This window comes from Phaseolus vulgaris, chromosome 3, assembly GCF_051622355.1.
Source record: "Phaseolus vulgaris cultivar YP4 chromosome 3, ASM5162235v1, whole genome shotgun sequence".
In the NCBI taxonomy this organism is placed as follows: domain Eukaryota; kingdom Viridiplantae; phylum Streptophyta; class Magnoliopsida; order Fabales; family Fabaceae; genus Phaseolus; species Phaseolus vulgaris.
The window spans coordinates 42,496,750-42,524,692 of record NC_143500.1 but is presented as its reverse complement, the minus strand read 5'-3'; the positions used below and the strand labels follow the sequence as shown (position 1 = coordinate 42,524,692).

The following is a 27,943-nucleotide window of genomic DNA, read 5'->3' as shown; positions in this document are numbered from 1 at the left end:
ATAATAAAATGTTGTATTTAAATAATAATAATAATAAATATAAATAAGTTTTAGAATGAAATAATAATATATTTAGTAATATAGTAAATGTATTAATATATTATGACTCTAAGTTAGCTGATAAAAAAAGTTGACTCTAAGTTAAATTTTTTATAATGAAAAGCATGATAATAATAAAATAATATATATATATATATATTAAAAAATTAATGAACTAACGGGTGAACCTCCTTTTTGACAGTTAGATTAGAAATGACTATTTGAAAAATAATTCCTTCTATGAAGCTTTATTTTGGAGAAAAACCTTTATACAGACTAATATAGATACGATTAATTGTTTTTTAATTATATTTAGAGTTTCACCAATATACAATATATTTATAAAATGTAAATTATCAAAATAAAATTCCAAGATGAAGAAATCCAAAATTACTATATAACCATAGATAATGTATGATGTAAGTTTTCTTATTTTATTTTTCCTAAAGGGTCAAATATCCAATGCTTTAAAGTTACGTAGATAAACACATAACAATCTTGTAATTATGAACACATCCTCCTAAATCTTAGTAGAATCATACACATTTTTATTTTTTGTGATAATTCATTTTAGAACAGCATTTAGTCTGATTGTTTGGATTAGAATTTTTTTAAGAAGTGTAAAATGATTGATTTAAGAAGAAAGTGTGAAGAAAGTAAGATTGTTTGAATTTAGGATTTGTTTGTTTATGTGGATGTACATTTCACAAACAAAAGTAAAAGAGGATATAGTAATTTATATCTTTGTCTGGAAGAGAAAGAGATGACATAAATGTAAACATTAAATATCATCTTCCCTTAAAATGAAAAAAAAATAAAGGAAAAGGAAAATCATGTCACCATGGAGTTATTTCTGAATTCATCCTTATTAAATAAATTTAACTAACACAAATATTTTAATAAAATGAAATAATAATAATTAATAATAAAATAAAATTTTAATACAGAGATATATACTTATTTATAATAAATAAATTATATAATAATATAAATATAATAATATTATTTACATTTAATATAAAAATATTTTTTAAATTTATGAATATTTAAATTATTTATTTTATATAATAATTTATAATTTTTACATATATTCAAAATTTTACATATAAATTATTTTTTCGTCAACTAACTTGTATTTTTTCAAAAATTAAAATTCATCCAAATTTATACAAAAAATACATAATATTTGATTATTCTATTTTTTAAAAAGACAAGGGTAAATGCCTAATCTTACATTTTACATATTTTAAAAAATAAAAATACTCTCACCACTATCACATCACTTACAAACTTCAATAAACTTTTCTCACAAATTCACTATAACATATCTAAATCCAAACACATTAATATTTTGTTTGTTTCTCTCCATTTACGGTAGTTGAAGAAAGATTTGCGGGAGAATTTGTGTTTGTTTCCACAAATTATCATAGATTTGCAAGTGAAGAAATGCGATTGATTGCTTGAAATGTATTCTTTGCATAAAAGTAAAGAAACTTCACAAATAGAGGAGCAAGACACCTAATATCTATTTTTCCTACTTCGCCCATAGTTCATTTTAAAAATATAAATATTTTATTATATGTATTTATAATCAAAATAAACATTTTTTACATCGAATATTTTAATTAACTCAAATTTGTAATTATACATTTTATATATTTTTAAAAAATTAAAATTTTCTTACAACCATCGTATCACTCACAAACTTCAATAAACTTTTATTACAAATTCACTCTAATATACCTTAATCCAAACAACCTCATTTTATTTACATTTTTTTCTTAAATCACTTCAAATTCACTCCCTCAAATCCTCTATAACTTTCTTCACAATTTTTTCTCAAATCTTCACACATCCATTACCTTAAATCTTCACACATCCATTACCTTAAATCTTCACACTTTCACTCTACAATCCAAACACAATTTAAGATAAGGAGAATGAATTTGAATGAAAAGCCTATAGATGATTTCATTATAGTATAATAATATTTTATATAAATATATTTAAAAATAATTTATAAAATAAAATTTTAAATATTATTTAAATTTATTTTAGAATAATTTAATTTATTTTAATATTTTTTACTTTGATTTATTTATTTTATTATAAAAAACGTAATTGTTGAAATGAATATAATTTATTATCTTTTTAAAATCAATATAATTGATTTTTTTTTAAATGCACGGTATTTTCTTGTAAATATCTTCTTATGTGAGTAGAAAGTCTAGATTGGAATACTTTTATTGTTTTCTACATTTTTTTAACTTTCAGATTCTTGAGATTTGTACTTTCTTTACTTTTTCATGCTCTCCAACTTTCCGTGCATACAAACAAACCGATCGTAAGACCTCAAATAGAGATGAATTGAATAGCTTACAACAAAGTAAAATAATGACATGTAACAGAACTCAGTAAAACGTCATATGTGTGGTTAAATAGCGAATTATATAATAAATTCAACAAATTTAATTAAAATAAAATTTAATATCATATTAAAAAATAAATTTAAATTTAAATCATCAAGAAATGAATTTTAACATAATTCATTTTCAATGAAGATTGTAGCAGAAGAAGAATACATCTATTATTATTTCTACAACATCTCATGAGACAATGTCTCTTTCGTCCTTTTTCTAATTTTTTTAATGCTTCAATCTCTTAATTTTGTTCTCCAACTTTTATATTTTACGGTTCTCAAATTTCATTAAATTGTTTTCCTTAAGCAATAGTTGTCATATTTTTTGTGATGTAATCTAAACTAACAATTAAAGTGTACTTATTAAATGAAAGTAGTATTAAATATTATATAATAACTTTAAACATGAAGAATTTAATGGTAGAAATAGTATATAAAATGAATCGTAGTTGGTCCTTCTGCTATTAAATTATTATTTTGATACATTCTCTAGAACAAAAGGAAATGGTTCTTTCTCTCTTAAGAATGGAATGGAATTATGAGCCATTAATCACCCACCTTCGCTTTTAGTTCATCCCAAATCGCAATAGGAGCAATTTCCTTTACATAGAATAGATTAATGAATACACCCAATGTTGGAATATCCCATGTAACATCCCTGAGGTGGCAAAATCCAGTGTATAAATTAAATGAAAACTAAAATAACATCAGATGGTTTTAGAGGGATAAATCGTAACTGCATTATGCTTAAAAAAAATGACTTTCAAAACTTTATAAAATAAGTTGAATATAAATGTTTCTCCTAGGAAGATTAGAACTAAAGAACTATTGACTGAATTTGTTTTTTTTTTTTTCGAACGGTCAACTTGCACTTCAGCCTTCCTATAACTCCTCCTTTGGGTCTCGGTCGTCTAATCGCTCAGTCTTTGGGGAAGATGCCGAATGTGGGGTACCTGCAGAAGGTACTCCAACGTTCAAGTGAGCAAATGAGCGTTCGACACTCAGAAGTGTACAATAATTAATGATGTACATGTTCCTTAAAATGTGTGTTATTTATATTACCTGCAATGGGTTTTTCTTATTGGGCCATGTTAAGGAATTGGTCTGCATTTAGGGTCGCATTACCTAATTGCTAACTGCGGATTAGGTTTGCTGACTCAACTTAGGTGTGATAAGATTCCTATCATCGGTCGGCCCCTGGGACTGGGCCTTAGGTCGATTGATTCGCTGGTGGAATCAAGACTCTGGTTAGTTGTTCGGCCTATACCAGTACACTTGCCCCCTAGGCTCGAGGGTAATCAACCTGAAGAGTCTTGTGTGTCGGTCGGTGGATTGAAGGCTGGTGATGGCGGTTGGGGTTGTCGGGATCACGTGACGATTGGGCTTTTCGAGGCTCGACATGATGTTTGGCGGCACCTGCGCGTCTGATATGACCCTCATTAATGAGAGGGTTTTCGGCGCCAACGGTTGAGGTGATTGTGGCGCTTCTTGTTTCGATACTCTTACAGGTATAAATAGAGGGTCCCCACAGTGTCGAGGCACTACTTCCTTGTGCTTGTTTGCTTTGATATCCGAGTGATCTTCTGTCTCACTGAGCGTCTTCTGTGACATTGATCGTCCTTCTAGTCTTAAAGAGGTTAATTATGTCTTCCTTGTCTCGTCCCACGTCCTCTTCTTCAGATCCTGCTTCTCGTCTTCCATCTCCCACTTCTTCGTCTCAGTCTTCTTCTTCTTTGTCATCATCTGACTCTTCCACGACCGGAGTTATGTCGGTCGGGAAACTCAAACGTTTCCCCTTGTGGGAGTGGTGAGAGAAGATAACTCGGTCGGTGCTTCTGATCAGTCGGGTGCTTTTGGACAGTCATCTCCTCAGGGGCTTGACTGGGTAGATCCGAAGGTGACCCGGATCACCTGTTCGTTTGTGAAGAGGGATGTGGTTGCTGAATTTTTGGACAAGGTCGGTGTTTTGAAACTGGACGTGAGTTTAAACGTCATAGTTATCGAGCCTTGTGAGTTTATCGATATGGTATGCTCTGCTCGGTCATCTACCGAACGCCCTTTCTTTTATATATATGCCTGTTTGTTTTCTGACCGAGAGTTTGTTGAGCCCAAGGTGGCTGAGCTGGAGAAGAAAGAGCAAAAGTGGGCGGCTGAGAACACCAAGCTGAAGGAAACCTTAGAAAGGTATGTCATTCCAGTTGGGTCTCTTTGCTGGAGGTCGAGAATCTGGACCTTCAGGCAGCGAAGGTAGTGATCGAGGCAAAGCTCGACAAGAACATAGATGAAACTTTGGTCATGTTAGGCGAAATTTTTGATCAGGCCCTCTGGCAGACCCACCTTCTCTATGGCAATCCTCCTCCATCTCGCAGTTTTGACGTTGAGATGGACGTATACGATGGCTAGATGCTGCCCTGTGGGGAGGTAGAATACTTGAAGGCTGCTGCCGAGGAGACCACTGCTGCTGCTGTAGAAGGTGAAGGCCCCTAGGCCTTTAGGCTTTTATTTTTGTAACCTTGGTCGGGTTGTGGTCTACTATCGTTCGTCCCTTGAGGTCGGGGTGTGACCTCCTCCATTTTCTATGAATATAGTAGTTCTTTTTTGCATAAGTCGTTGTTGCTTTATATATTGTAATTTGTTGTTGAATGATAAAATTTAACCAAGTTAAAAGGTGTGGTCGGCTAATTGAACTAAGGCGAGCGGTCGATCGTTTAATTGAAGAATTGAGGCGTCATCCAGGTCAAATCGAGCGTGTGAGGTATTGACAGGGTATACTTGTTAAGGCTACATCCAAACCAAACCAAGTTAGACAGTGTTGGCAGGGTATGCCGATTAAGGCTTCGTCCAAACCAAACCGAGCGTGTGAGGCATTGACAGGGTATGTCTGTTAAGGCTACATCCAGACCAAACCAAGTTAGGCAGTGTCAGCAGGGTATACCGATTAAGGCTTCGTACAAAATGAATCGAATTAGGTGGTCTCAACAGGGTATGTCGATTAAGGCTTTGCTAGACCGAATCGAGTTAGGTGATGTCGGCAGGGTATGCCGATTAAAGCTTCGTCCAGACCGAACCGATGCTTTGGAGGTGCGAACAGGATATCATTGAAGATAAACGCCTCATTAAAATCTTCCCAACCGAAGATCTTCTTCAGGGAGAAACGGTCGGGCGAGGAAAGAGTGCGTAGCTTTTATTTCCTTAGTTGTAGTATACCGAGTTTCGCATATAAACCCGGTCGATATGAGTTTCTCGGCTTTTGCTGCTAGGCGCTTCTCATCATCGTAATCTCTCTTCTTCTGGACGATCGGTCGTGCTTCCTTAAACACTAATAACCTATGTGTGATGATGTACAGGCTTACGCTTGACATGTCAGATGGTGTCCACGCGAACAAATCTACATTATTCTTAAGCGTGGCATGCATTATCTCGGCATCGATCGCCGCCATGGCCGTGCCCACACAAGTACTACGCTCCTCATCCAAGAGGGGTACTTGTCGCAGCTCTTCTCTGGCCTTCAGCTTATCCACAGTCGTTCGGGGGTCGAGGTCCACCAAGGCAACCGTGGGTTCCACTAGCATCGACTGGGCCTTTCGAGGTGAGTGGTTTCTTCGAAAGGAATTTCGCTTGGGAGACTAGTCATTCCTCAGAGGTTCCACTCTGATACTTTCAGTGTAACATTCATTTGCCTCCTTTTGGTCAACATGGACCATGAGGATGTCGCCTGATGGTGAAGGGAATTCCATCGCCAAGTGGGGTGTTGACACGATTGGCATCATCCGATTGATGGACGACTGTTCGAGGAGGATGTTGTAAGAGGTATTGGCGTCGATCACCAAATACTAAATTGTGATTGTCTTGCAACTCTTCTCTTCGTCGAAGGTGGTGTAGAGCTCGATGTAACCCTTGGTTCCCACCCTCTCACTCGAGAAGCCGACCATGTGGTCGTCATAAGGCATCATCTCAACCTCGGGTATCCTCATGGCCTTGAATGTCTTCCAGTAAAGGATGTCTACTGAGCTTCCTTGGTCTACCAAAGTCTTCCTGATGGTGAATCTGTCTATATCGACCGATATCACCATCGGGTCGTCGTGCCGATAGTCCACGCCTTTAAAATCATCATCTGTGAAGGTGATGAGTGACATCCTCGGACAGAATGTCACCGCATTCACCTGGTGTACTGCCCGAAGGTGCTTCTTTCAGGCGTTGTTTGTACTTCCTCCGCTGGCGAAGCTATCGACTATCGTGTTAATAACCTCTTGCTTTCCCTTTCTTTCGGTCTCCCAAGGGGGATTATCCCTCCATAGAGGGTCGTCTATCCTGGATCGTCGATCGTCCTTGGTTCTTAGAGGTGAACGCCTTCTTTTGGTGGGCTCATCTCTGCGAGGGGAATGCCTCGTCTCTCGGTCACCCCTGACGAACCGGCGTAGGTGCTCGACTTGAATAAACTCCTTAATCTTGTCCTTCAAAGCCTGTCACTCTTCAGTAGAATGCCCGTTATTCTGGTGATATCGATACTGCTTTCTTTGGTAAGCGTTGTTCGGGCTGGCCACCCTTCTGAGAGGACGAATCAGCTCGACAATGAGTGTCTCATCCAGAATTCAACCCCTTTCAGCCCTTAAGAACCGGATTCCCCGGTCCCCTCAGTTATCTATGCTTCTATCACCACACTCGCCTGATCGGCCTTGGCGTTCCTTCTCGTCCTTGTTTTTCTCCCTGCTGGCCTTTGCCCGGGCTTAGTTGCGGAATTTCCTGAGTTCCTTCAGCTGCATGAACTTAGCTGCTCTCTTCTTAAGTTTGTCAAGGCTAGCGGTCGGCTGCATACACAGATTATCAACAAATGGGGTACATGCAAAAGGTACTCTTACGCTCAAGTTAGCAAATGGGCATTCGACACTTAAAAGTGTACAGTAATTAATGACGTACATGTTCTTTGAAATGTGTGCTATTTATATTACCTGCAATGAGTTTTTCTTATTGGACCAGGTTAAGAAGTTGGTCCGCATTTAGGATCGCATTACGCTGACTCAGCTTAAGTGTGATAAAATTTATATAGGATCGCATTACGCTGACTCAGCTTAAGTGTGATAAAATTTATATCATCGATCGACTCGTGGGACTTGGGCTTAGGTCAATCAGTTCGCTGGTTCCACCGAAACCGAGACTGTGGTTAGTCCCTGTACCAATCCAATAAATATTTGTTTTCTGCAATCAGTTTAAAAGGGACAATTTCTTTTATCCTTTTTTCTGTCATGGTTGGCCCTACTCCCTCACACCCACATAACTTTCAGATGTGAAAATAATAAATGCGATATCAAAACGCTTTGTAGCATTTCAAAACAACTTTATTCATCTTAGAAATCAGAAAAGCTAAAACATGATACATAAGTTATTTTAAATACATTTTTTCTAATTTTATTTTCTTTTAATCTAAGGATTAAAAATGAATCACTTGTTAAAATTATCTATTAAAAAATAAAAAATAACCCTTTTAAACGGTGCTAAGAAGTCTTCTAGGAGACCCTATCATGGTACTGGATTCATGGTTGGACAGATAAGTCATTGACCAACACAGAATAAAAAAATATTATATATATTTACCCTAATTTGACGAATCTAATCAAATTTAAAATATTTATATAATAAAATACTAATATGTGAAATAGTGAATAAAGTTCAAAAATGACCAGAGACTTAAAAAATCTCCACCATCGAGCCGAAAGCAGGGATACCATGTTCATGAACCAAAAATAAGAAGTGGACAATAGGCCTTCTCCAGTTTAATTAATTAAGCAAAAAATCTCAACCATTTATCAGAAATTTTTTTAAAAATCGAACAAATCTATAATCACACACATATATGCAAGTTTCTTATTAAATAGAGCTTTTTTCCCTCTAAAGAAGTCAGTAGCCTAGAATTATGCTTAACAATAACAACCCGTGTAGATGTGAATCCTCACCCAAGACCAAATGATATAATATAAAGTGAAACAATTGTTTTTTGTCTAAAACTTAAGGGAGTGGCATGAGCTTCTGTTTTCAATACATGTGTATTGTATACATGCTTTCTGCAACTAAGATTCATCCCTGTGGCAACTTACAAGCATCTTTGTCATCTTTTGCTTTGAATTTGCCAAGCTTCTCAGCAATAGTTCTGCAACGGCACTGATTTCCAGGCCGCATAACATCTCCATAAACAGCCATCTCAATTATATCAAGCTCCTTATCTGCTAATTGATCAAAAGTAGAATATTGAGCTAAGAAACAATTACACAGAAATTTGTGTCCTATACAATTTGTTTGTACAACTCCATACCTATAAGTAATTGTTAATTAGACATATAATTCTAATAAATATGTCAATAATTGGTCTGGCCTCTGATCTGTTAGAAAAATAGAGAGAAAACTAGAGAGAGAAAAGAGGACATTTTATTGCATTTGGCACACGAAAAAAATGGATTGATTATTCTTTTTATAGTAGAGTATCTTTTAGTTATTACAGACTTTTCAGGTAAACTCACCCTTTCATCTTCAGCCTCCCCCTTAATTAGAAAATTCTCAACAAATTTTCGGCATACCAAGTCTTTTTCTTAATCTTGTAAAATCTATAAACTTCAGGAACTTCATGAAAATGAAAATGTCTTGTCTTCATATGAACAAGCCCCACCTTTTTCTCGTCAATCCTTTTCTTAAACTTGAATGTCCACTGAATTTTAATTGCTTCATGACCTTTAGGAAGTTTTGATAACTCGTAAGTGTCCTTCTCAATGTTGTATTTCTTTCGGGACTTTTTTCCACCTTTTGTCTTCCATGGCTTCATCAAAGGTTAGAGGTTCACTGTTAACAAAAAGACAACAAATCATACAATAAATTCAATTTCATCATATCTCTTAAATGCTACTCGTTTTTCTTGGCTTGAGGTGGAGTGGAAAACTCATTTCATACTACAACTTCTTGATCACTTTTTTAGAATAGGAAGAGAAATCATAAATTCTTTCTTTCTGCCAATTCCATGCTTCTTCATAAAATCCTACGTCTCTGATTGAATTATAAAACTTGTAATCTTTTGAACTAACATCATAGCCAATGACCACATGTCACACTTTATTATCATGCCATGCTCCCAAAGACTCTAAAATGATCAACTCTTGGTTTTTTCTATTATCATCAAGCTTGAATCTTCCATGCTTCTTGAGGTGTTTGGTTTTAGACATTCCTTGTAGGAGAGTGGTTAGACAAAATAAACGGAACATGAAACAGCATTGGCTCAAAATTCCTTGGGCATAGATTTAGCTTTTCAACATTCTTCTGCTCATATCAAGAATGATACTCTTTTTTCTCTTTCACACCACATTTTGCAGTGGAGTTCTTATGACCATTGTTCAATTTGTCTCCTCTATCATATCTTAAAACCTTAATTATAGCCACTCTCCTTTTCTATAAGAGTTTTTTTTTTTTAAATTACAAATGTCTCATATTTTCTTCAAAAAAAAGATACCCAAATTTTCCCATTAAAAAAACATCAACAAAGGGCAACAAAACCTTTTTTACTAAATGAAAGAGGATGCACACATTGGAGTACACAAGTAGAAGAAGCTCTTTCGCTCTCAATTCAGCTTTTATAGGAAATCTTCTTTTTGCATGTTAGCTGTAAAGACATGTTTCACACAATTTATTAGGGTGGTTCATGCGAAACATCCCCATTACCGTACTCTCATCTCCTAAGGACATGAGTGCTCCAAAATTCAAAATGATCAAGACCAAACCTCATATGTCAACACCGTGTTTCAAAGTGAACAACACTCTATTACTTGACATAAACACATTGCAGAGTTTTAATCTTTCGGCCACAAACAGTTCTCTTTAATGAGAATTTAATATGCCTTCTCAACAAGTTGCGGCAAACTCAAAATATCACTTAGTTTAGGGATATAATAGACATCCTTGGTTAATTTATGAGTACCATCTTTTAAGGAAATTAAAATTGTACCTTTTCCTTGGATTTGCATCTTGGAAGAATCACCAAAGGAAACATTCTTTTTCACCTTTTCTTCAAGCTCCACAAACTCCCACTTGTAATTACAAAATGATTACTTGGTCCATCATTATCATTATAACATTCAACATGGGTTTTACACTCCCTAGAAACTGACCACATTTATGGCGTTATAACATTCAACATTAGATTTATCATATCTACTTTCATTTGCTCTACCAAAATTATTCTTCCTTTTTTCTCTTCCATGATCTCTAGTGGGTTTTCTTTCATTATTATCAAAATTGACATAATCTCATCTTTCACTTCTTCTTTGGCAACAACCACATCCTCTTCCAAGACCATCCTTTTTGGGTTTTTTCTCCTCCATTTTCTTTCAAAGAAGCTTTGACATTGTGGACTTGTTCTAAACACTCATCATGTCTTCTTTTGAACCTTTATTCAAAAGCTTGAAGTGAACCCATCAATTGGTCTATGATCATCAATTCTATATCCTTTGACCCTTCAACTGCACAAACCACAAAATCAAATTTTATGGTTAATGAATGAAGAATCTTCTCTACCACAAACATCTTCCACATTCTCTTCATAACTCTTAATTTGATTCACAATCATTATCACCTTATCGTTAAAATACAAAATTGATTCAAACTCCTTCATACTCAAGGATTCAAACTCTTCGTGAAGAATTTGTAGGCACACCCCACAGGAGATTTTCAAAATCTCCCAAGCTTGTTCGGAGGTGAATGCATTAGACACCATCTCAAACATGATGTCATCAAAACCTTGATAGATATCGGTAAATGCTTGTTGATCCTTCTTCTTTATCTTCAACAAAGCCTCACTCTCATTTGGAGACAAATGATTCTCAATTTTATTGGGTATAACATTTATCCACAACCTCCCAAGCATCTTAATACCCTATAGCAAGGCCTTTTTCTGACCAAACCAATTGTTGTAACTCATTAGTAAAATGAGCGAATTGAAACAAGATCAAGATTTTGTCTATCATCTATCAACTCACTACGTGTGTATCTCAATTTTGTTAGAAAAATAGATACGAGAGAAGAGAAAACAGAGGAGATTATATTATATTTGGCATACTAGTTGCATGGATCGGAACTCTATTTATAATAGAGTAAGCCATAACCATTGCATGAATTTCCGTTAAACACGTCAAATAATCATAATGTGAATAACCCTTCAAACACGCTCTTTTATCTTTTCACAACACTTCATTTTCTAATATTATTTCCAACAAATATCATTAAGCAAAACAAGGTCCTAAGTGTAAGTGTAATGTAACAACAATTCTTTTAACAGGATACAATGAATAAACTACCCATCATAATATTAACTCAGGGATAGTGGTTGCCAATCAATCCACTCAAGATCCATCTAAAAATGTAGCCAACTAATTTTGGAGATCTTCACAATCAGGGTGAACAATTTAAAATAACTAGAACGATACATTCTTAATGGATTCAATTAAAATGGAGCATTGACTAAACTAAGAAATTCACATAAAACACATGAAAGGAAACTAAGACACAAATAGAGAATTTCAGCTAATCGTTTTCATTATTTTTTAACAAAGGTGAAGTGGTCCATAACTCATAATGTGTAGAGCACAAGAAGTGCAGGCAAAAGCGTCTATTGCTGAAATTGAAGTGTGCAAAGCATTTAGTCAAATTCCAATCCGAGCGACCAAGACACGTTAAAAAAATTATGCAGGTGCTCCCCAATGATTCAAGCTATAAATTGAAAAAGCCAGCAATTGAAAGAATCATAACTATTACCTACAACAATTTGGATTTGGGGTTGTATGTTGAAGAGGACGGAGGTTCTAATTTTACTAAGGTGGACTGATTTTGAAAATAGGAATTGTGATTTTCAGTCCCTAAATAATACTACCATTCGGTTCCTCCATGAACAGAGCTGAATAAAGGAACTCCAGCACCAAAGATGGTATACCGTTGGTATCTACGACTGAATACCCCACAAGTGACATGGCCGAAACCGATGCTTAGGAACCAATGAGCATCCCTTTGTACAATATAATTACATAACCACGGTTGGTATCTATGACCGAATACCCCACAAGTGTGCTTAGGAACCAATGAGCATCCCTTTGTACCACATAATTACATAACCACGGTTGGTATCTATGACCGAATACCCCACAAGTGACATGGCCGAAACCGATGCCTAGGAACCAATGAGCATCCCTTTGTACATAATTACATAATCACAGTACAGAACACTACCTAACGCCGAGATTATTCCGATGACTCATCCTAATCCAGGTCCAGTATCGAGATCCCCAGGATCCTAAAAATATGCACTTGGTTGTATAAATATGGACTCCAACTAAGGCAAAATTAAGGCAAAGTTACGCATTCAAGAATATTTATTATCCTAAACCACCAAATATTGAGTACACTTAGGCATCCGGTATCTTTTTGAAGTTACCCCCTGTGCGCCGAAGACCAGAACCTAAGTAACATCAGTGTCTACGAGTAGCAAGGAGAGCCCTTCCCGGCCCATACAAGAAGAACAGACGAGTAAAATACAAAATAAGAGAATAAAGAAAGAGTGAAACAGAAAGATAGACAAACAAAGAAGCAGGCATACCAGTAAAATCAACCTCACAAGAGTAGTCTTTCAATTGATTTGAATCAATGTTATATTTGTCCGATTTGAGTCTGTTAACTCTTGATTGAAGTATTTGACAATTATCTGCAGTGGACTCGCCACCTACACCGCAACAGCACAGGATAAATAGATAATTATCAAATTACCAAATAGCAAGCCCAATTGTATGTTCATTCGAGGGCAAACCTAATACAAACAGCACAGGTTTTTATCCTCATCCAGTAACTTCTTTTTATCTGGAATTTTCTACCAATTGTCATAAAAAAAATTGAAACTATCATTATCATTATAATTTAGTTCTATCTTCGGACACTTCCCAGAATATTCTCTTAAAGAAATATGATATTGATTGAAGAAGAATGGACTATGGAAATGACGCAGAAGAAGTGAATGGGTTAAAAAAAGAATGAAACCTTTAGAAAAGGGAATGATGTGATCGTACTCGTAGCAGAGGCAGCCGAGGCAGTTGTAGAAACGTTTGCAGACAATGTTACCGGCGGCGTCTTTGCGCCACCTCTCAGGGTGACGACCAAGGACAGTATCAGCCTTGGACCAACAGATAGCCTTGGCGTTAGAGTCGAAAACCCTCGGTCTTTTCTCGCCGTCGCCTCGAGAACGATGCGGAGAAGAACTCATCCTCCTCCTCACTCTCACTACAGCACCGAGGGAAAAAAGAAAAAACAGCGGAACGCTAAGATCTATGGTTTTATTTTATTTTTAATAAATAACATGCATCTCTAAATATCTTAATAAAGTATCATTTATTAAAGTAAATAAATATTATTTTAATATAAAATAAATATTTATAATATATATTACTGAAATTATTTAACTTGTTATTAATGATTTTAATATAAATAAAACTAGGAGCATATTGGTTATTTTACTAATAATATTAAAGAAATGAAAGTTTATTTTTATAATAGAGTGTGGAATATTTGTTTATTATAATATATTTTTTCTAACACGAAGCAAATATCAATTATTTAATGACTAGTACTATTTCTCATAGAATTGAGATTCAAAGTGAAAAATTAGATTGATAGAGATTTTATATTTTAGATTGAGTTGTCTAGAGAGTAAAAATTCTGAATGGGAGAAATAGTGAGACAAATATAATGATTTCTTACACACTCAATAATCTTCAACCATGAGACTTCAAGTCCATCAATGCTACACATTTAGATGCTCATTTGATTGATGAACAACCAAAAATATCAAAAAGGAAAATTATAAAAAACAGTAAAGGAATTACAATATAATTAATAAAGGATGAAAAATTATTAGAAGAAGTTACTTTCATGAAAAAAGGGTCAAAATGTTTCATGAAAGAACACATCTCTTAAAATAAAATATTACTTAGTCTGTAGATTGTAAAATTTGTACCCGTTATAGCTTTTAGGATAACCAAAAAATATATATGAAAAGACACATGGAATAAACTTGTTTCTAAAGAAAATAAATGTTGATGCATAAGTCAAACATTAAAAAAAAATAATGATAATCAAATTTGAATCCATGAAGAATCGGGTAAAGTGATTTCTGTTACAGTAACAGAAAGAAAGTCTTGTTAATTAGAAAGATGAGTTTTAACCATTTTTAAAAAATATTTATAACAATTGAAAAACATCTTAAATAGAGATAATCATATCACTAAAAAGATAAGAAAATAAAATAAATATAAAAATGCATGTATAATATTATATTAAAATAAAAAAAAATATAAAATAATTAATTGGATGAAGATGACATTTACATATAAAAAAGACTATATAATAGTAATATATTAATAAACTAAAAAGTAATAAAATAAAATATCAGTAAATATGTAAAAAAATAAAATAATTGATAATATAAAAAATATATTTATAATGTATATTTAATTCTAATATTCACTCATCAAATAGTTTTTTAAGTATAAGGAATAGAGGAATTTTTTAAACTTCAAAAACAAACTAATTAAATATTTTATAATATATCATTTATTTTAACTTTTATACTAATCAGCTTAACAAAAATGTAACATATACTAAATTGTGTATTTATTTATTTTTTTCAGTTTTTTAGTATTTTAAGATATGAGATTAATAATAGAACATACAACGAAAAAAATATAATAACTAAATCTACAAGTATAATTAAATTAATTGTTCTACTAATAAAAAATAAAAATTTAAAAAATGAAAACTGAAACTACAAACACTAAAATATATTTTTTATTAAAAAATAAAAAATAAAAATTATATATCGCATTAATATTTTATTTATGTGTCATTTCATATTTATAAACTATTTTGTTTTATATTTTTAAATATTTGTAATAACAAATTAGTTTCCTAGCTTTTAATTATAAATTATGAACTAGCTTTCAAATTTTTAATTAACTGCTAGTGTCGATTTAACTTCACCAAATCTAAAAACAATAACCAATTACAATCTATTTGAACAAGTGAGGAAATAAAAACAGAAAATAAATTAATAGAAAATGAAAATAAAAATGAATTATAATTAAAAAGCATGTATTATTTGAATGATGGAGATAAGAAAGAAAGAATAAAAATTATTTTTATCACTTTATTTGGTTAAATTGAAAGATAAAAGAATACAAATTAACCAAAATTAAGTAAATTACATAGTTATTCTTATATTAAAATAATAATGAAAAATGAAGTTGTATATAATTTTTGAAGAGTTTAAAAATAAATACATATAATAAAAAATAAAATTGTAATTATATGATATGAAAAAATATTAAAATAATAATATTGGGAGTTGTAACGTGGTTATATAAAAAATTAGGGTTGTGAATCTATCATTACCCAATAATAATATAACTCATTCTATACTTAATTACTTATAACATAAAAAAAAATAATAAAAAATAAGGACAAGATAAAATTATCTTTATACATCCCTCCATGAATAACAATTTCTTTAAATTTTGCAAAACAATAAATGAAAAACAAAAACAAAATCACTTGAATAACACAACCATAAGAAAACCAAAAACATTGATAAATTATATACATAAAAAACATACAAATAATAATAATAACAAAACACAAGCACACATACACAATTCCACTTTTCGTATAATAAAAAAATGTATAATAATTATTAAAATCATTATTATATTAAATTTATAAAAAAAACACTAATTTCATAATTGTATTATAATAATTAATTGAGTTTTAAAAATAATATATTTATATAATATAGGAAGAACATCACATATATATATATAGCTATACATTAATGGCATAGATGATGAAATGGGTTAAATAAAAATTAAAATAATGCAAAACAAAGATATGATAAAGAAAAACAATAGTTCATGAAATATTTTTTTATTTTTAACTTTTTGCTACTGAATAAGTTGGCCAAATATAATTTTATATTTTTCTTGCAACCAAGGAAAAAAAAATATCATCACCAATATAAATCACACATAGAAGGGATAATGCAGACAAGAATGAGCAATGGTACAGACTCAATAATGATGCAGAATCAGTTCACCAATAAACTCGTTTAAACAATGTCACAAGAAAACTTTCAAACGAATTCAAAATGTGGAAAAACATGCTTCTTTTAAGTAATGCACATTGATAATTTCTCATGAATTTTACTAAATTTGGTGATATCTGCAACTTCTTGTTTTAAAAGTTTTAACTATTTTCTTCCAAAACCAAACCCCTTTCAATCAAATGAAATTGCTTTATCATTCCCTATTTATCATGCAAGTTTCCGGGGATGAAAATAACTCATCATATCGTACCAAAAATATTTTCCCACCACAATACTCCTCGTTTATAATAAAATCACAGGACAACATAAAAACACCATTGTTAAGACTAGTCTGACTAGAATCTATAAGCCAGGTCTTGAACAAACCAAAGTTTACAAAAATATTTTTGCTTAAATAGAAACAACAAACTGCCAGCATACAAAGCTAGTTCTTCGGCCCAATATCCTTGAGAGCACAAATCTGTTCCTCACCCATAGCAGACATCACAGACACAACAAGGTCCTTGCCGTCCGCAAATCCTTCCTTTATCTGCAAAGAGAAATCAATACAATGAAAACAACGAGAGAAAATCCCCACAAACAATAATTTGTATTGGTCAATCCAAAAGGGGAAAATTCTCTTAAATTGAACCAACCTGAGTCAGCAGACTGTCATCAGTGGGGAGCCTGAGGTCATCCTTAGTGTTCCCATTTTCGGTAAGCAGACTCACCTACAATAGTTTAGTAGCAAACTCAGGTTCAGGTTTCGTAAGCAAACTAATTATACTATTTACAACTAACAATAAAGAGGAAAAAACTGAACAGAACAATCTACTTACAAATCCATCCTCAGATATATCAATTAGCTGGTAATCAGTACGATTCACATGAGGAACCTAACAACAAACATTTGCAACAACTTAGGACAATATTGTTTAGGTTAGGTTAAGTTAATCTACCACAACCATAAAAAAAATAAAATTAAAATTAAAAGACACAATTGCATACATCACAGTTGTGAGATGAGGGCACAATATCCTCAAGCTTCTTGGCAGTGAAAATATCAATTCCAACGAAATGACACTTAGCGTGACCGTGCTTTCCGGTTTTGGAAGTAGAGACTTCCACAACCTGTTAACAGTATAGATATAAAAAAATTAAAATAAGCTACAAAAATCAACATCCATATACATAAATAAACTGACAAGACAAACACAGGACATAAAATCAACAGCGATTTGAACGAATTGGAAAGAAATTAACAGTAGTAAGTGTGGATCTAAGAAGCGGAAACAAAGCAATGATGGAAGAAACCCTAAAAAAACAAATTAGGGTTTAAAAATGTAATTGACCTTGCAGGGACGGGCTTTGATGACTATGTAACCGTTCTTGCGAATTGTACCGGCTTGCTGAGGGTAGGTTTTGGAGGCTCCGGCGTCAGCCTTGGACTCAAAATGGTGCTCTTCGTCCGACATGGCTTTGGATTGAAGACAGGGGATTTGAGAAGTGGCGGAGAAGAGCAAGTGAGGAAACACAAGTACAGATCGCTGTGTCTATATAATATATTCCTTCGCCACCAAACTGAACCTATCCAGCTAGGGTTTTATTTTCCTTTGTGTATCAGATCTTCTTCTTTTTTGTTTTACACCGTTGGATCTTTCACCTATGCGTCAGATGGACGCTGTCATAATTGGGCTTCAGCCCAACAAAAACAACCCAGCAGCCTTTTTTATTTTTCTGTTTATCTAATAAAAATCTAATACTAAATTAATAAAGGATCAGGATAATGATGACCCCCAAGTTTTACAAAACTTATTCATTGGAGTTACTTCATGTAGTATAAAATTTAACGCTTTGACCCAAAAAAAATATTATTTTAAAAGTAACTTTTCTTCTAATAAATAATGTATTATTAAAATAAAATGTTATAGAAATATTAAAACAAAAGTTATCATGAGATTTTTAATGACATAATACACTGAAAAAAGTAATTTAAAATTCGGTGCAATCACAGTTGAAATGTACATCACCTTAAATGTTTAATTACAAATTTTATTATTTATTTATTTTTAAGTTGGTTGCTTCACATTATTGCATTATTTAAAAGTTTATGCTATTGATAAAATGAATAATAAAATAGTATGCAATCATTAATTTTTTATAAAATTTAATTCTATTGTTAATTTTGACAATATTTTTTTTCAGTTTTAAAGAAATAAAAAACACACTTTCTGTTCTCACATTTACATTAATACATTTTCCACAACTCCAGGTTAAATGTAGACCACACTTTCTTACTCTCTTTTTTATCGCATATAGTGTAAACATGGTAGCTCTATCTATCTCTTCTAAACAAGTTTTCTTAGTGTGACAATTGTCACACAAGATGTTTCCTTATAAAACAGACAAATATGTCTAAGTTTTAGGCAAGATACTATATAATTTTTTTTTAATATAAATGCAAAGTAAGTTAAATACCTCTATAAGTTGATTGATTACAAATAGTAGTATAGCACTTGTATTAAAACAAAATCTTCTAGTGTTGAACATTGAGGAAAATAGGATGAAACATTCACTTAGATTACACGTGTCACACACAAAAGAAATATGAAAATAGAATAAATGATATATTGTATATTAAAAATTCAAGAAGTGAATAATATGAAAGTCAAAATAAATAATGTTTGAGATACTTTTGAAATTAATAATTACGTATACACCTTATGAAGACTTTTGAATCACACAATTAGTTTACAAATAATTTTGAAATTTGATGTTAATTTACCGTTTATTTGCTTAATTATTCATTAAGTCAATAAGATAATTATTGATCTAAATGAGATTAATTATTTAGGTATTTTTTTATTTTTGAGAAAAAATTGTTGACTCCATGAATAGTAAAAAAATACATTGACCTTATAAATAATAAAAAAAATACATAAAATATTAATTTATTATGATGTGAAGTGTGTATTTTTAGTATTCATATTTTACGGTAATTATAATTTTATTATATATATTATTGAAATAAATAAAAAAAATAATCAGTTCAATAATTTTCTAATTTCGTACTTTGATTTTAATCAATCAGTTTAAACAATTTTTTGTCTTTTTTATTTTTTTTAATTAGTTTCTACAAGTTTTTAATGTTGAAGGTGTTAATATATTAGATATAATTTTTTTTATCAACTAAAATGTAAAATTGAAATAAACATGACATTAGTTAGTTAGTGTGAACAATTAATTTTAATTTGAAAATTTGATCATAGCTATTATAACTGAATGACATCACAAGATAAAATAGTTACAATTAAAAAACTAAAATATTTATAAATTTATATATATCATCTAATATAATTATTAATCTAAATTACCATATTTTATGTAATTCCTCGAATATTATGATAATAGATAATTTAATTACAAGCATACCTATATCCAAATTTCTCTATTAAAAACTTAGTCAAACCATCTTTCAACATAATTGTGTATCATTGTTTGACATTATTAATGCAAATAAGTTAATGAACCAACCAATTTTGTTTAGAACCATAACATTACTAAAAACATCAAAACAGACATAGAAACATAATCATCACTAACTTCTCCTCCACATCTAATCTTGCAATTTAAGTGAGACCCTTCTCAATGATACTTACTTATTAATCAACATTTTTAATCACTTCAAATCTATAATCACTTTAATAATTAGTTAAAATCCATATAGTCATCATTCGTGAGTTCATGCTATAATCCAAATAATTTGTCCATATATATGACACTCTTGATACTAAGGATGTTTTCTAGAAAATATGTATTTCTAGAGCAAACAAACGTGTATTCATCAAAATAAATCTTAAGATAAGATTTTTTAGAAAAGAAGAAGATAAAGAGTTGATAATACAACATGGAACTTGCTCCCGTGTATTATTAAAGAAGAACAAAAATGTCATTTGCAAAATATAAGTTGAATAAGAGGGACCACCTTTTGTCACTGTCACGTGTTCCTATGAATTAATAATTTGTAGAAAGTGTGTTCAATAAATTATAAGCTAATTTTAAAAATTATGGCTGCCTCTTTTTTTCAAATAGTGCTTATGTTTTTCATCATTATACGTTTACTTGATATTATTCTATTAAAAAATGTGTATATTTTTTTACACTTTTGTATCTTATCATACTCATCTCAACCTCGATAGTAAAGGAAACAAGAAAATAGCAATCAAATAATTAAATTTAGAAACTAAAAAAATTGTAGTCACTATATTTATTAAATTAGATATTATTTTAGAAACTAAAAAAGTATTGGTATTTAAAATGGTTTTTATTATTAATAATTTTTTTATAAAATGGTCTATAAATTGATATCTAAATTATCTATCAATGTTTTAGCTACTTACTACATATTTTAAATTAGTCTTTATTAGTCTTTTATAGACTAGTTTAAAAACTAAAATATTTGTAACTACTTTAGATACCAATAATTTGCTTAGTTTATAAAATAATTTCTATTTTAGCTAAATAATAACTAATTATTTTAGTGTCTAATATTAATTTCTATTTAATGGTTTTCTTGTAATGAAGATAAAATATGAGAATCAAGTAATGATGGTTCATTCAATCATGTTCAATAAGTTTTAAATACAAATCCTATATTTAAAATGATCCTAGCAAAATATATGGATACAAGGTTTCTAGAAGGAAACTAATACTAATTTTGTCTTTTCTAATTGTTAGTTTTTTTTTACTAATGTTTAACCTTCAGAATGAGTGTATTGCTTGTATATATATTTAACTCTTTGCTTTGATCTAAGTAAGGAAAATAAAAGAAATATTCTTTCTCATATCTTTTATCTTCCTTTTTCTCTTTTGTTTATTTATATTCTATTTTATAATATGGTATTAAAACAATTTTTCAGTCAATAATAAAAACTATTTAGATATCAATAATTTTGTATTTTTTAAAATAATATTTAATTTAATTAATAATTAATAATTTTTAATTACTATTTAATGATTTTATTGTAATATATATTTATGAGCATGTAACATTATTGAAATTACAATTTCATCACCATGTGCACTTTTATTGACATCATTCATGGTTCACAAATGTGAATTTCACGTAAAACACCATATAGAGTATCTCTACATATAAACTTTAGCAACTCTTCAAAACAGAATCATTAAAATACTACAAACACATACTAAAGAGTTTAATTGGTCTTAGTACTATAAGAATAATTCTAGTTCGCATTCAATAGTCGTAATAAACTCTTCAGCATATATGATTTAGAGTTCATCATCATAAAAGTGCTTTCAAAATTCTTCTACCTTAATAGCTTCACGAGGCGTTTCATAGGCCTCTTTGGGCCTTGATTTCTTAACTCCAGAAGTAGTGAACCACAATTTGTCGGATTTGTAACTCTCAACAGCAACACTGGTCACCTTGACCCACACAAGAACCTTGGTCTTCATTCCATCTGTAACATTCAGCTTACCCTTTGCTAAGCTCCCTTTCACACGTTTTGCATACCTCACAATGGATGAGTCCTTGAAGCACACCTCACAGGGAGAGGACAAGTGCACTACCAACTTTCCTTTCGATACATCAAACTCGTAGCATGTTATGTTGCGGGGAAACAGACCAGGTGGAAGGTTGTACTCTCGAAGAACATCTGGTAAAGCCTTCTGGGATTTTCCTATTAATTACAAAAGAAGATTACGTACCTCAAAGATCAAAATGTTTCATAAAGTTGAGTTGAATATGATATCAGAGTGTATCTAGACTTAGATGTAATTTCTACATGCAAGCCAAATAAAAGGAACCAAACAATGAGTAAATTGTGGGATAACAACAGGTCACCAGTTGCATAGCTTTATAGTAGATGACATGGAAAGATTAGGTGGACTAATTCTTTCAGCAATACCAAATTTGCCTAAAGAGAAACTGGGTTCAAATGCAAATATCATTGAGTAGCGATGAGAGTGAAGCTAAGAAAGATGGATAAGATGAGAAGTTGTGAAAACAATAGGTGGTTGGTACCTTTCAGCTTGTTGATGAAAAGTTTTGCCTTCTCTTCCACAGTATTTGAGAGAGACTGAAATTGCAAGCAACGTATAAGCCTTCTTGCACAAAAAGTATTCAACCTCTCCCAACAAATTAATTTACATAATTCTAAAGGTGTAGAGCTAAGTTCGGATGTTTGTGAAATAATAAGAGAACAACAATCACCTTTTTCTGATTCTCATATCATTGATCGTTCATTGCAAGATCGTTCAGAAAATTTATCTAATAGCATGATTAAACCAACCCATCACCAGTAATCATATCAGATTCAAGCATTTCTTTTTTTCAGAAGAACAAATGCACTTTTCATTTCCTCCATGTTTATTTTCAAATAAGATATGATCCTAGTCTTTTCCACACTTGCATGCATCATCTAGGGGCAATTAATGAGTATAAGATTTGTAGCAAATATATGGCATCAAATCTTAGTTCTAGCATCTTTGTACAAAATCAACCAAAAAATTTACTGAAAACAGAGAAAACTCAAGCATTCAGGCAGAAAGTTAAGATTTGAGAAGGTGGTTCTAAACAAATGAGATTTTTCAGAGACAAAAAAAGACTGAGACACATACTGATAGATCGTCAGTTATGTGGGAAATCTCTGCCTTGGCTTTCTTGGAGATCCAAGCACTTCCCAGTGCAGTGAGAGCCTTATCCATTCTCCTTCAACTTTGCCAAGTCTCAGTTTCTCTCTTTCAAAGAAAGGAAAATCAAGTTTTAAACACAATGGTATAGAACGTGTCTCTGTCATGGATTGTAAGCCACACAACTCAAGGCGCGGCACAAAGAACTTTCAAATAAAAACTATAAAATAAATCACTCAAAGTGACAAAAAAAAAACATCATCGAAGAAGGTTAAACTACAAAATTTTCTCTTTTAAATGGGATTTTGAGTTTGAAATGGAAAAACTGGACCAACACTGGAAAACAATGACTCTCATTAAAAGAAGTTACATCAGTTTTTTTGAGTAGTGCTTCAATGTTGCAGGTAGGATCTTAGCTTGCCTTGTAATCTAGATTAACAGTAATTTGAATGAGTTTATAGTTATAATTGTTGTATAAGTGGGTGATGTTTCACATTCAATCACTCCATTATGTAAGATATGAGGTTCGCTGTACCATAAAACATGTCAAACAAACAATGATTTCCCAACTTAAATCTTAGATCTAACGTGGTTACATGTTTTAATATATTTTTTTCCCGAAAATGTACAATTCTTCTTCTTCTCTATAATTAGTCTATATCTAATGATTTGCAGTTATATGTGTTCTAGACTTCATTATATCCAAAATAAGATCCTTTAATCTAAACAATTTTCAAGTCTTTCTTGTTTGATTGAAGATACAAATAATATCACATGCCTACAGTGATAAAAAAAAACTGAATTACATTTTTTATTTATTTATTCGGACATAAAACACAAAAAGACAAACCATAACATCGGTTAATTTAGGCTTTTATACCAATTAAATACTTTTCTAAATATAAACCTAAATCAATGACACAATGCTGGAGCATGTTCTAGGACATTCAAAGAGAGAATTAAAATTAAAACAATGCCCCTCTCATCACATTAATCCATCCATCTTTTGTTAAGCCTCTTTCAGAAATGGAGTTTAGGGTTAAAAAATACTTTTATAATTATATTACAGACAAGGATATCTCTATACGTATTATATGAATAATCCAATCCATTAAATTCATTAAAAAAATAGTTACTATTTTAGGGATGGTAAATATATGATTAAATTACCTATTTTCACAATTGAGATATTTAACAAGACAAACAAAGGAATAGCTATTCCACACCAGATACTATTGCACGTGAGAAAGATACCACAGAAAACATACAAATAAAACAGCATAGATAAAAAAACACTATATAAGAGCAAAAATGTTTGCATGGAAATGTACAAGTTTAGAGGGTAAAGCATAAACCAACGTTTATTTTCCTTCCACCCGACGATTCCAAGAACCAAACAAGAATAATTCTTCGACGGCCATACTCCATGACAACTTCACAACATTGTATTATCCGTAATGTTAATCTCCATTAATACAACTTCCAAAACAGACCTCCATCATGATAACTTTAATGTTTTTTTTTTCTCTTCCTTCATCTTATTCTCTCTGCCTTTTTTTTCCCATTTTCCTTCCAACCTTGCCTCCTACCCTCGAGTCAGGTATCTTCTTATCTTCTCTGATACTTCTTTTACTTTTTTCGATGGGGCCTCACACACACTATTTTTTATCTATATATCTATCTTACATAAGTCTTCTACCTGATCTTTACCATCTGCATACCTATAAAATAAAGACATTGGATTAAGTTGTTTTTAAGTTCATATATATTTAATTTCCCTAGTTGTTTTAACCATGTTGAACAGTTCTGTGTTTGATGCTCTTTTTACCGTGTTTTGACAGATAACCTGGGATTTTGGAGTTAGTTTTGACTTTCTTGTGACATTGGTGCAACAACACACTAGTTTTGCAAAATCATGGGTAGTGAGATAGATACTAAATCAATTGAACCGGTCCGGAATGCTGTCTCTTTGTTTGGAGATAAAGGTGATAAGAAGAAATATCAACCTGCAAGGAGTAAGGTAAGATAAGTAAGAAATATAGTTTTCAAAGGATTTTGGAGAATTAGTTTCCTTTACAAAATACACTATCTATACACCGTGACGTTTAATTGTTAGTCCCATTCACTCGGGTAGATTCGATCCATTAATATCATGAGAGATGACATCTGAATTCATGATTTTGCTTTATTTGTTGGTCAGAGTGATTGTGGAAAAAAAGTTGAGGAGCTGACAAAGGAATTGGCCAACAACAAGGTACAGTTAGAAGCAAAGCATGCTGCACACATGCAAACACTTCTTAAGCTGGAGCAAAACCAAAAGATGGTTCACGAATTGTCCACCCTATTGAAGAAATCTGACATTGAAAGAAACAAGAACATGAGCGAATGTTCAGAATGTAGATCTCGCAAAGATGAGCTTGAATACAAGATGAAAGAGATGGCCGATCAAAGTTTGGAGGCTGCGAAGGTCCGGGACCAGTTTGCACATGTTTTAAGTGAACTGAAGGCCACACAAAGGGAGCTTCTTAACAAAGAAACTGAACTTGTTGCTGCCAGAGATTCAGAAGTGAACTCTTTGACAAAAGCAAAACAGTTGGAAGCCGCCTTGGAGGCTGAAAAGGAACAGAAAGAAGAACTTCTGCAGCAAGTGAAGGAGCTCAATGAAGTTATTCACAATTCAAAACTAGCTGCCATTAAATCTGAGAAAGAGAACTTAGCTTTATTGTCTGAGAAGGATGAGCAAATTGATTTCACTACAAAAGCTACTGCTCATGTACAACAACAGCTAGAAGATATGAGAAAGCATGCGAAAATGTTACAGGAATTACAAAATCAACCAATGGGTATGTCTACAGTGGTTGATTCTCTTCCCCTGGAACCTATGCAAGCTAATGAAAAATTCGTTTTATCTGAGGATTCTGCTCCCAAAACCATAAACCACACAGACCAATTAATTGACATGGAACTAAAAGACAGAAAGATAAGGGATCAATCTGTGTACATTCACACACTAGAAATGGCAATGAGTCAGTTAAAGCAAGAAGTTACGGTTGCAAAGGAAGAAATAAATGCCTTGAATATTACTAATGAATCACTCACAAATGAGTTATATGAGGCTAAAGCAGAAGTAAACACGAACAAGGGGAGCGGCATTGAAACACAGGTGGAAATTGCATTGCTGAAGTCTAAGCTGGAGGAACATAGGCTGCTTTACAAGAATGAAAAGATTACTCATGAAAATGTTTACTCAGAGACAGAAGCTGAAGAGAGATATAGTGAGAAGAACATTGAGCATGTGACAGGAAAATCCTTAGTTGAGAAGAGAACTGGAGTTGAAGGAGTGGTAGGGGAAGTTGGAAGATTTTCAGAGTTTGCATTGATGAAAAAAGAGTTGGATATTGCATCAATGAAAATTTCGGAGTTGAGGGCTCGTGCAGAACAGGCTCAAAGCAGAGCTGAGTTTGCTGAGAATGCTAAAGCAGCACTAGAGGACAAAATAAGGAGACATAGGGAACATAGACAGAGAAGGAGGCTTGCTCTTACTGCACTTAGGGAGGAATCTACCCCTAAGCCATTTACTCCTTCCTCATCATATGGAACACCTGGATCCTACCAGCCCTTAGGTAAGGTTCTCAACATGAAGTTGTGAAACTCTAACTCACTTCTATGTCACTTGTCACTTTTGTTAGTTGTTAATTACATTTAGTTGCACTGTTCCTCAAATATTTGTTGTATTAAGCAATGGGATCATCGGTTTGGTCTTATTTTCTATACCAATATTATTCTTATACGAAGACAATATATGTTTAAGGCATGTATGATCAGGGACGCAATCAGAAACAAATATCTGAACAATTTTTACTGTAACAGGTTATGCAAATTTTACGTTGATCTGATACCTGGTTTAGGTTAAGTTGGGCCAATGACAAAAGAACCTTGTTCGGACTGTTGGGCTCAATACTAACTCAGATGGCCCACTTCATAGGAACATTCCGTCCCAAAAAATAATGTTAGCCATTCTTAAAAATAAAGAGTTCCGCAGCGAAAGGAATTATCAAGTGCATTTCATTTTTGTTATTTTGTAATGTTATTTGGAGCTAGAAGGTTCTCGATGATGATGTTTTAGGTCCAAAGGGTGTATTTGAATCACTGGGTTGGGTGATTGAATTGGCTTATATAACAAATTGTGTTCAAGTTTTCCATAGAAGAATCCACTAATAGTATTTTTTACTCTAAATAATTTATACAAGTTAATTAAAAATGTAGCAATTAAGAATCTTAAAAAGTCAAATATATAATTTAACTTATTATTTAATTAATTAAAAATAATAATTAATTTATATTTTAAATTGTTATAAAAAAAAGTGTGAAGCATATACACGTATTACATGTTCTAGAACTTAATTTTAGGCATAAAACCATGGATTAACAATCAGATTTCATTTAGTTTTGATGATGTATTTGAATTATGAATTTATGAGTATGAAATTTACTTATTCCACCTCTCTCTGTCTCACTTGTTACACTACCTGGCCTCTAACACTTACAGTGAGGTGTGTTTTGAAGATTAAGGAGAGGTAAATACATCTACAAGGTTAAACTCGTACTAGGTTTAAAACATCATTTGAAATATTGTATTTTATATAAATGAGTGATTTTTTTAGACATAGAGGAGTCATTTTTTA

The 27,943-nt window shown here is 32.1% G+C and overlaps 4 protein-coding genes across 10 annotated transcripts; 1 reads left to right on the top strand and 3 right to left on the bottom strand.

The window, feature by feature from the left end:
* Positions 1–8,294: 8,294 nt before the first annotated feature.
* On the bottom strand, positions 8,295–13,831 carry LOC137807745 (HNH endonuclease domain-containing protein). 6 transcript variants are annotated; one of them, XR_011080597.2, is made up of 5 exons: positions 13,514–13,788; positions 13,080–13,202; positions 10,440–10,953; positions 9,117–9,286; positions 8,309–8,676 (listed from the first exon to the last, which is right to left on the bottom strand). XR_011080597.2 is itself a non-coding variant. In XM_068608523.2 (3 exons), the coding sequence occupies exons 1-3, from the start codon at positions 13,734–13,736 to the stop codon at positions 8,531–8,533; spliced, it is 492 nt and encodes a 163-aa protein (XP_068464624.1). In that variant the 5' UTR covers positions 13,737–13,831; the 3' UTR covers positions 8,295–8,530. The 6 variants fall into 6 exon arrangements, 2 of the variants coding, with proteins under 2 accessions (XP_068464624.1, XP_068464623.1); XR_016519140.1 differs by lacking the exon at positions 10,440–10,953 and having other exon boundaries at positions 8,295–8,676; positions 8,971–9,286; XR_016519139.1 differs by lacking the exon at positions 10,440–10,953 and having other exon boundaries at positions 8,295–8,676.
* Positions 13,832–16,883: 3,052 nt separating this feature from the next.
* Positions 16,884–18,139, bottom strand: LOC137807744 (eukaryotic translation initiation factor 5A-2). Its single transcript, XM_068608521.2, has 5 exons — positions 17,957–18,139; positions 17,613–17,735; positions 17,444–17,500; positions 17,261–17,335; positions 16,884–17,154 (listed from the first exon to the last, which is right to left on the bottom strand). The coding sequence occupies exons 1-5, from the start codon at positions 18,077–18,079 to the stop codon at positions 17,050–17,052; spliced, it is 483 nt and encodes a 160-aa protein (XP_068464622.1). The 5' UTR covers positions 18,080–18,139; the 3' UTR covers positions 16,884–17,049.
* A 3,519-nt stretch (positions 18,140–21,658) lies between these two features.
* On the bottom strand, positions 21,659–23,573 carry LOC137807743 (uncharacterized protein At5g01610). The gene is made up of 3 exons (XM_068608520.2): positions 23,247–23,573; positions 22,651–22,705; positions 21,659–22,306 (listed from the first exon to the last, which is right to left on the bottom strand). The coding sequence occupies exons 1-3, from the start codon at positions 23,331–23,333 to the stop codon at positions 21,924–21,926; spliced, it is 525 nt and encodes a 174-aa protein (XP_068464621.2). The 5' UTR covers positions 23,334–23,573; the 3' UTR covers positions 21,659–21,923.
* Positions 23,574–25,164: 1,591 nt separating this feature from the next.
* Positions 25,165–27,267, top strand: LOC137805930 (uncharacterized). 2 transcript variants are annotated; one of them, XM_090299500.1, is made up of 3 exons: positions 25,165–25,278; positions 25,459–26,881; positions 27,129–27,267. In XM_090299500.1, exons 1-3 carry the CDS (start codon positions 25,174–25,176, stop codon positions 27,152–27,154), a joined length of 1,554 nt encoding a protein of 517 aa, XP_090155626.1. In that variant the 5' UTR covers positions 25,165–25,173; the 3' UTR covers positions 27,155–27,267. The 2 variants fall into 2 exon arrangements, with proteins under 2 accessions (XP_090155626.1, XP_068461906.2); XM_068605805.2 differs by lacking the exon at positions 27,129–27,267 and having other exon boundaries at positions 25,459–27,106.
* Positions 27,268–27,943: the final 676 nt, after the last annotated feature.

Coding starts and splice junctions, on each gene's coding strand:
- LOC137807745 (XM_068608522.2), bottom strand. CDS start 13,736: ATGAGTTCTTCTCCGCATCGTTCTCGAGGCGACGGCGAGAAAAGACCG. Junction 13,203..13,513: donor CATCATTCCCTTTTCTAAAG/GTTTCATTCTTT, acceptor GTTGCGGTGTAG/GTGGCGAGTCCACTGCAGAT. Junction 8,680..13,079: donor TTGTGAGGTTGATTTTACTG/GTATGCCTGCTT, acceptor TTGATCAATTAG/CAGATAAGGAGCTTGATATA.
- LOC137807744 (XM_068608521.2), bottom strand. CDS start 18,079: ATGTCGGACGAAGAGCACCATTTTGAGTCCAAGGCTGACGCCGGAGCC. Junction 17,501..17,612: donor CCTCATCTCACAACTGTGAT/GTATGCAATTGT, acceptor GTTTGTTGTTAG/GTTCCTCATGTGAATCGTAC. Junction 17,336..17,443: donor ATATATCTGAGGATGGATTT/GTAAGTAGATTG, acceptor AAACTATTGTAG/GTGAGTCTGCTTACCGAAAA.
- LOC137807743 (XM_068608520.2), bottom strand. CDS start 23,333: ATGGATAAGGCTCTCACTGCACTGGGAAGTGCTTGGATCTCCAAGAAA. Junction 22,706..23,246: donor ACATAACTGACGATCTATCA/GTATGTGTCTCA, acceptor TTGCAATTTCAG/TCTCTCTCAAATACTGTGGA. Junction 22,307..22,650: donor TTTCATCAACAAGCTGAAAG/GTACCAACCACC, acceptor TGTAATTAATAG/GAAAATCCCAGAAGGCTTTA.
- LOC137805930 (XM_090299500.1), top strand. CDS start 25,174: ATGGGTAGTGAGATAGATACTAAATCAATTGAACCGGTCCGGAATGCT. Junction 25,279..25,458: donor ATCAACCTGCAAGGAGTAAG/GTAAGATAAGTA, acceptor TTTGTTGGTCAG/AGTGATTGTGGAAAAAAAGT. Junction 26,882..27,128: donor TGGATCCTACCAGCCCTTAG/GTAAGGTTCTCA, acceptor TTACTGTAACAG/GTTATGCAAATTTTACGTTG.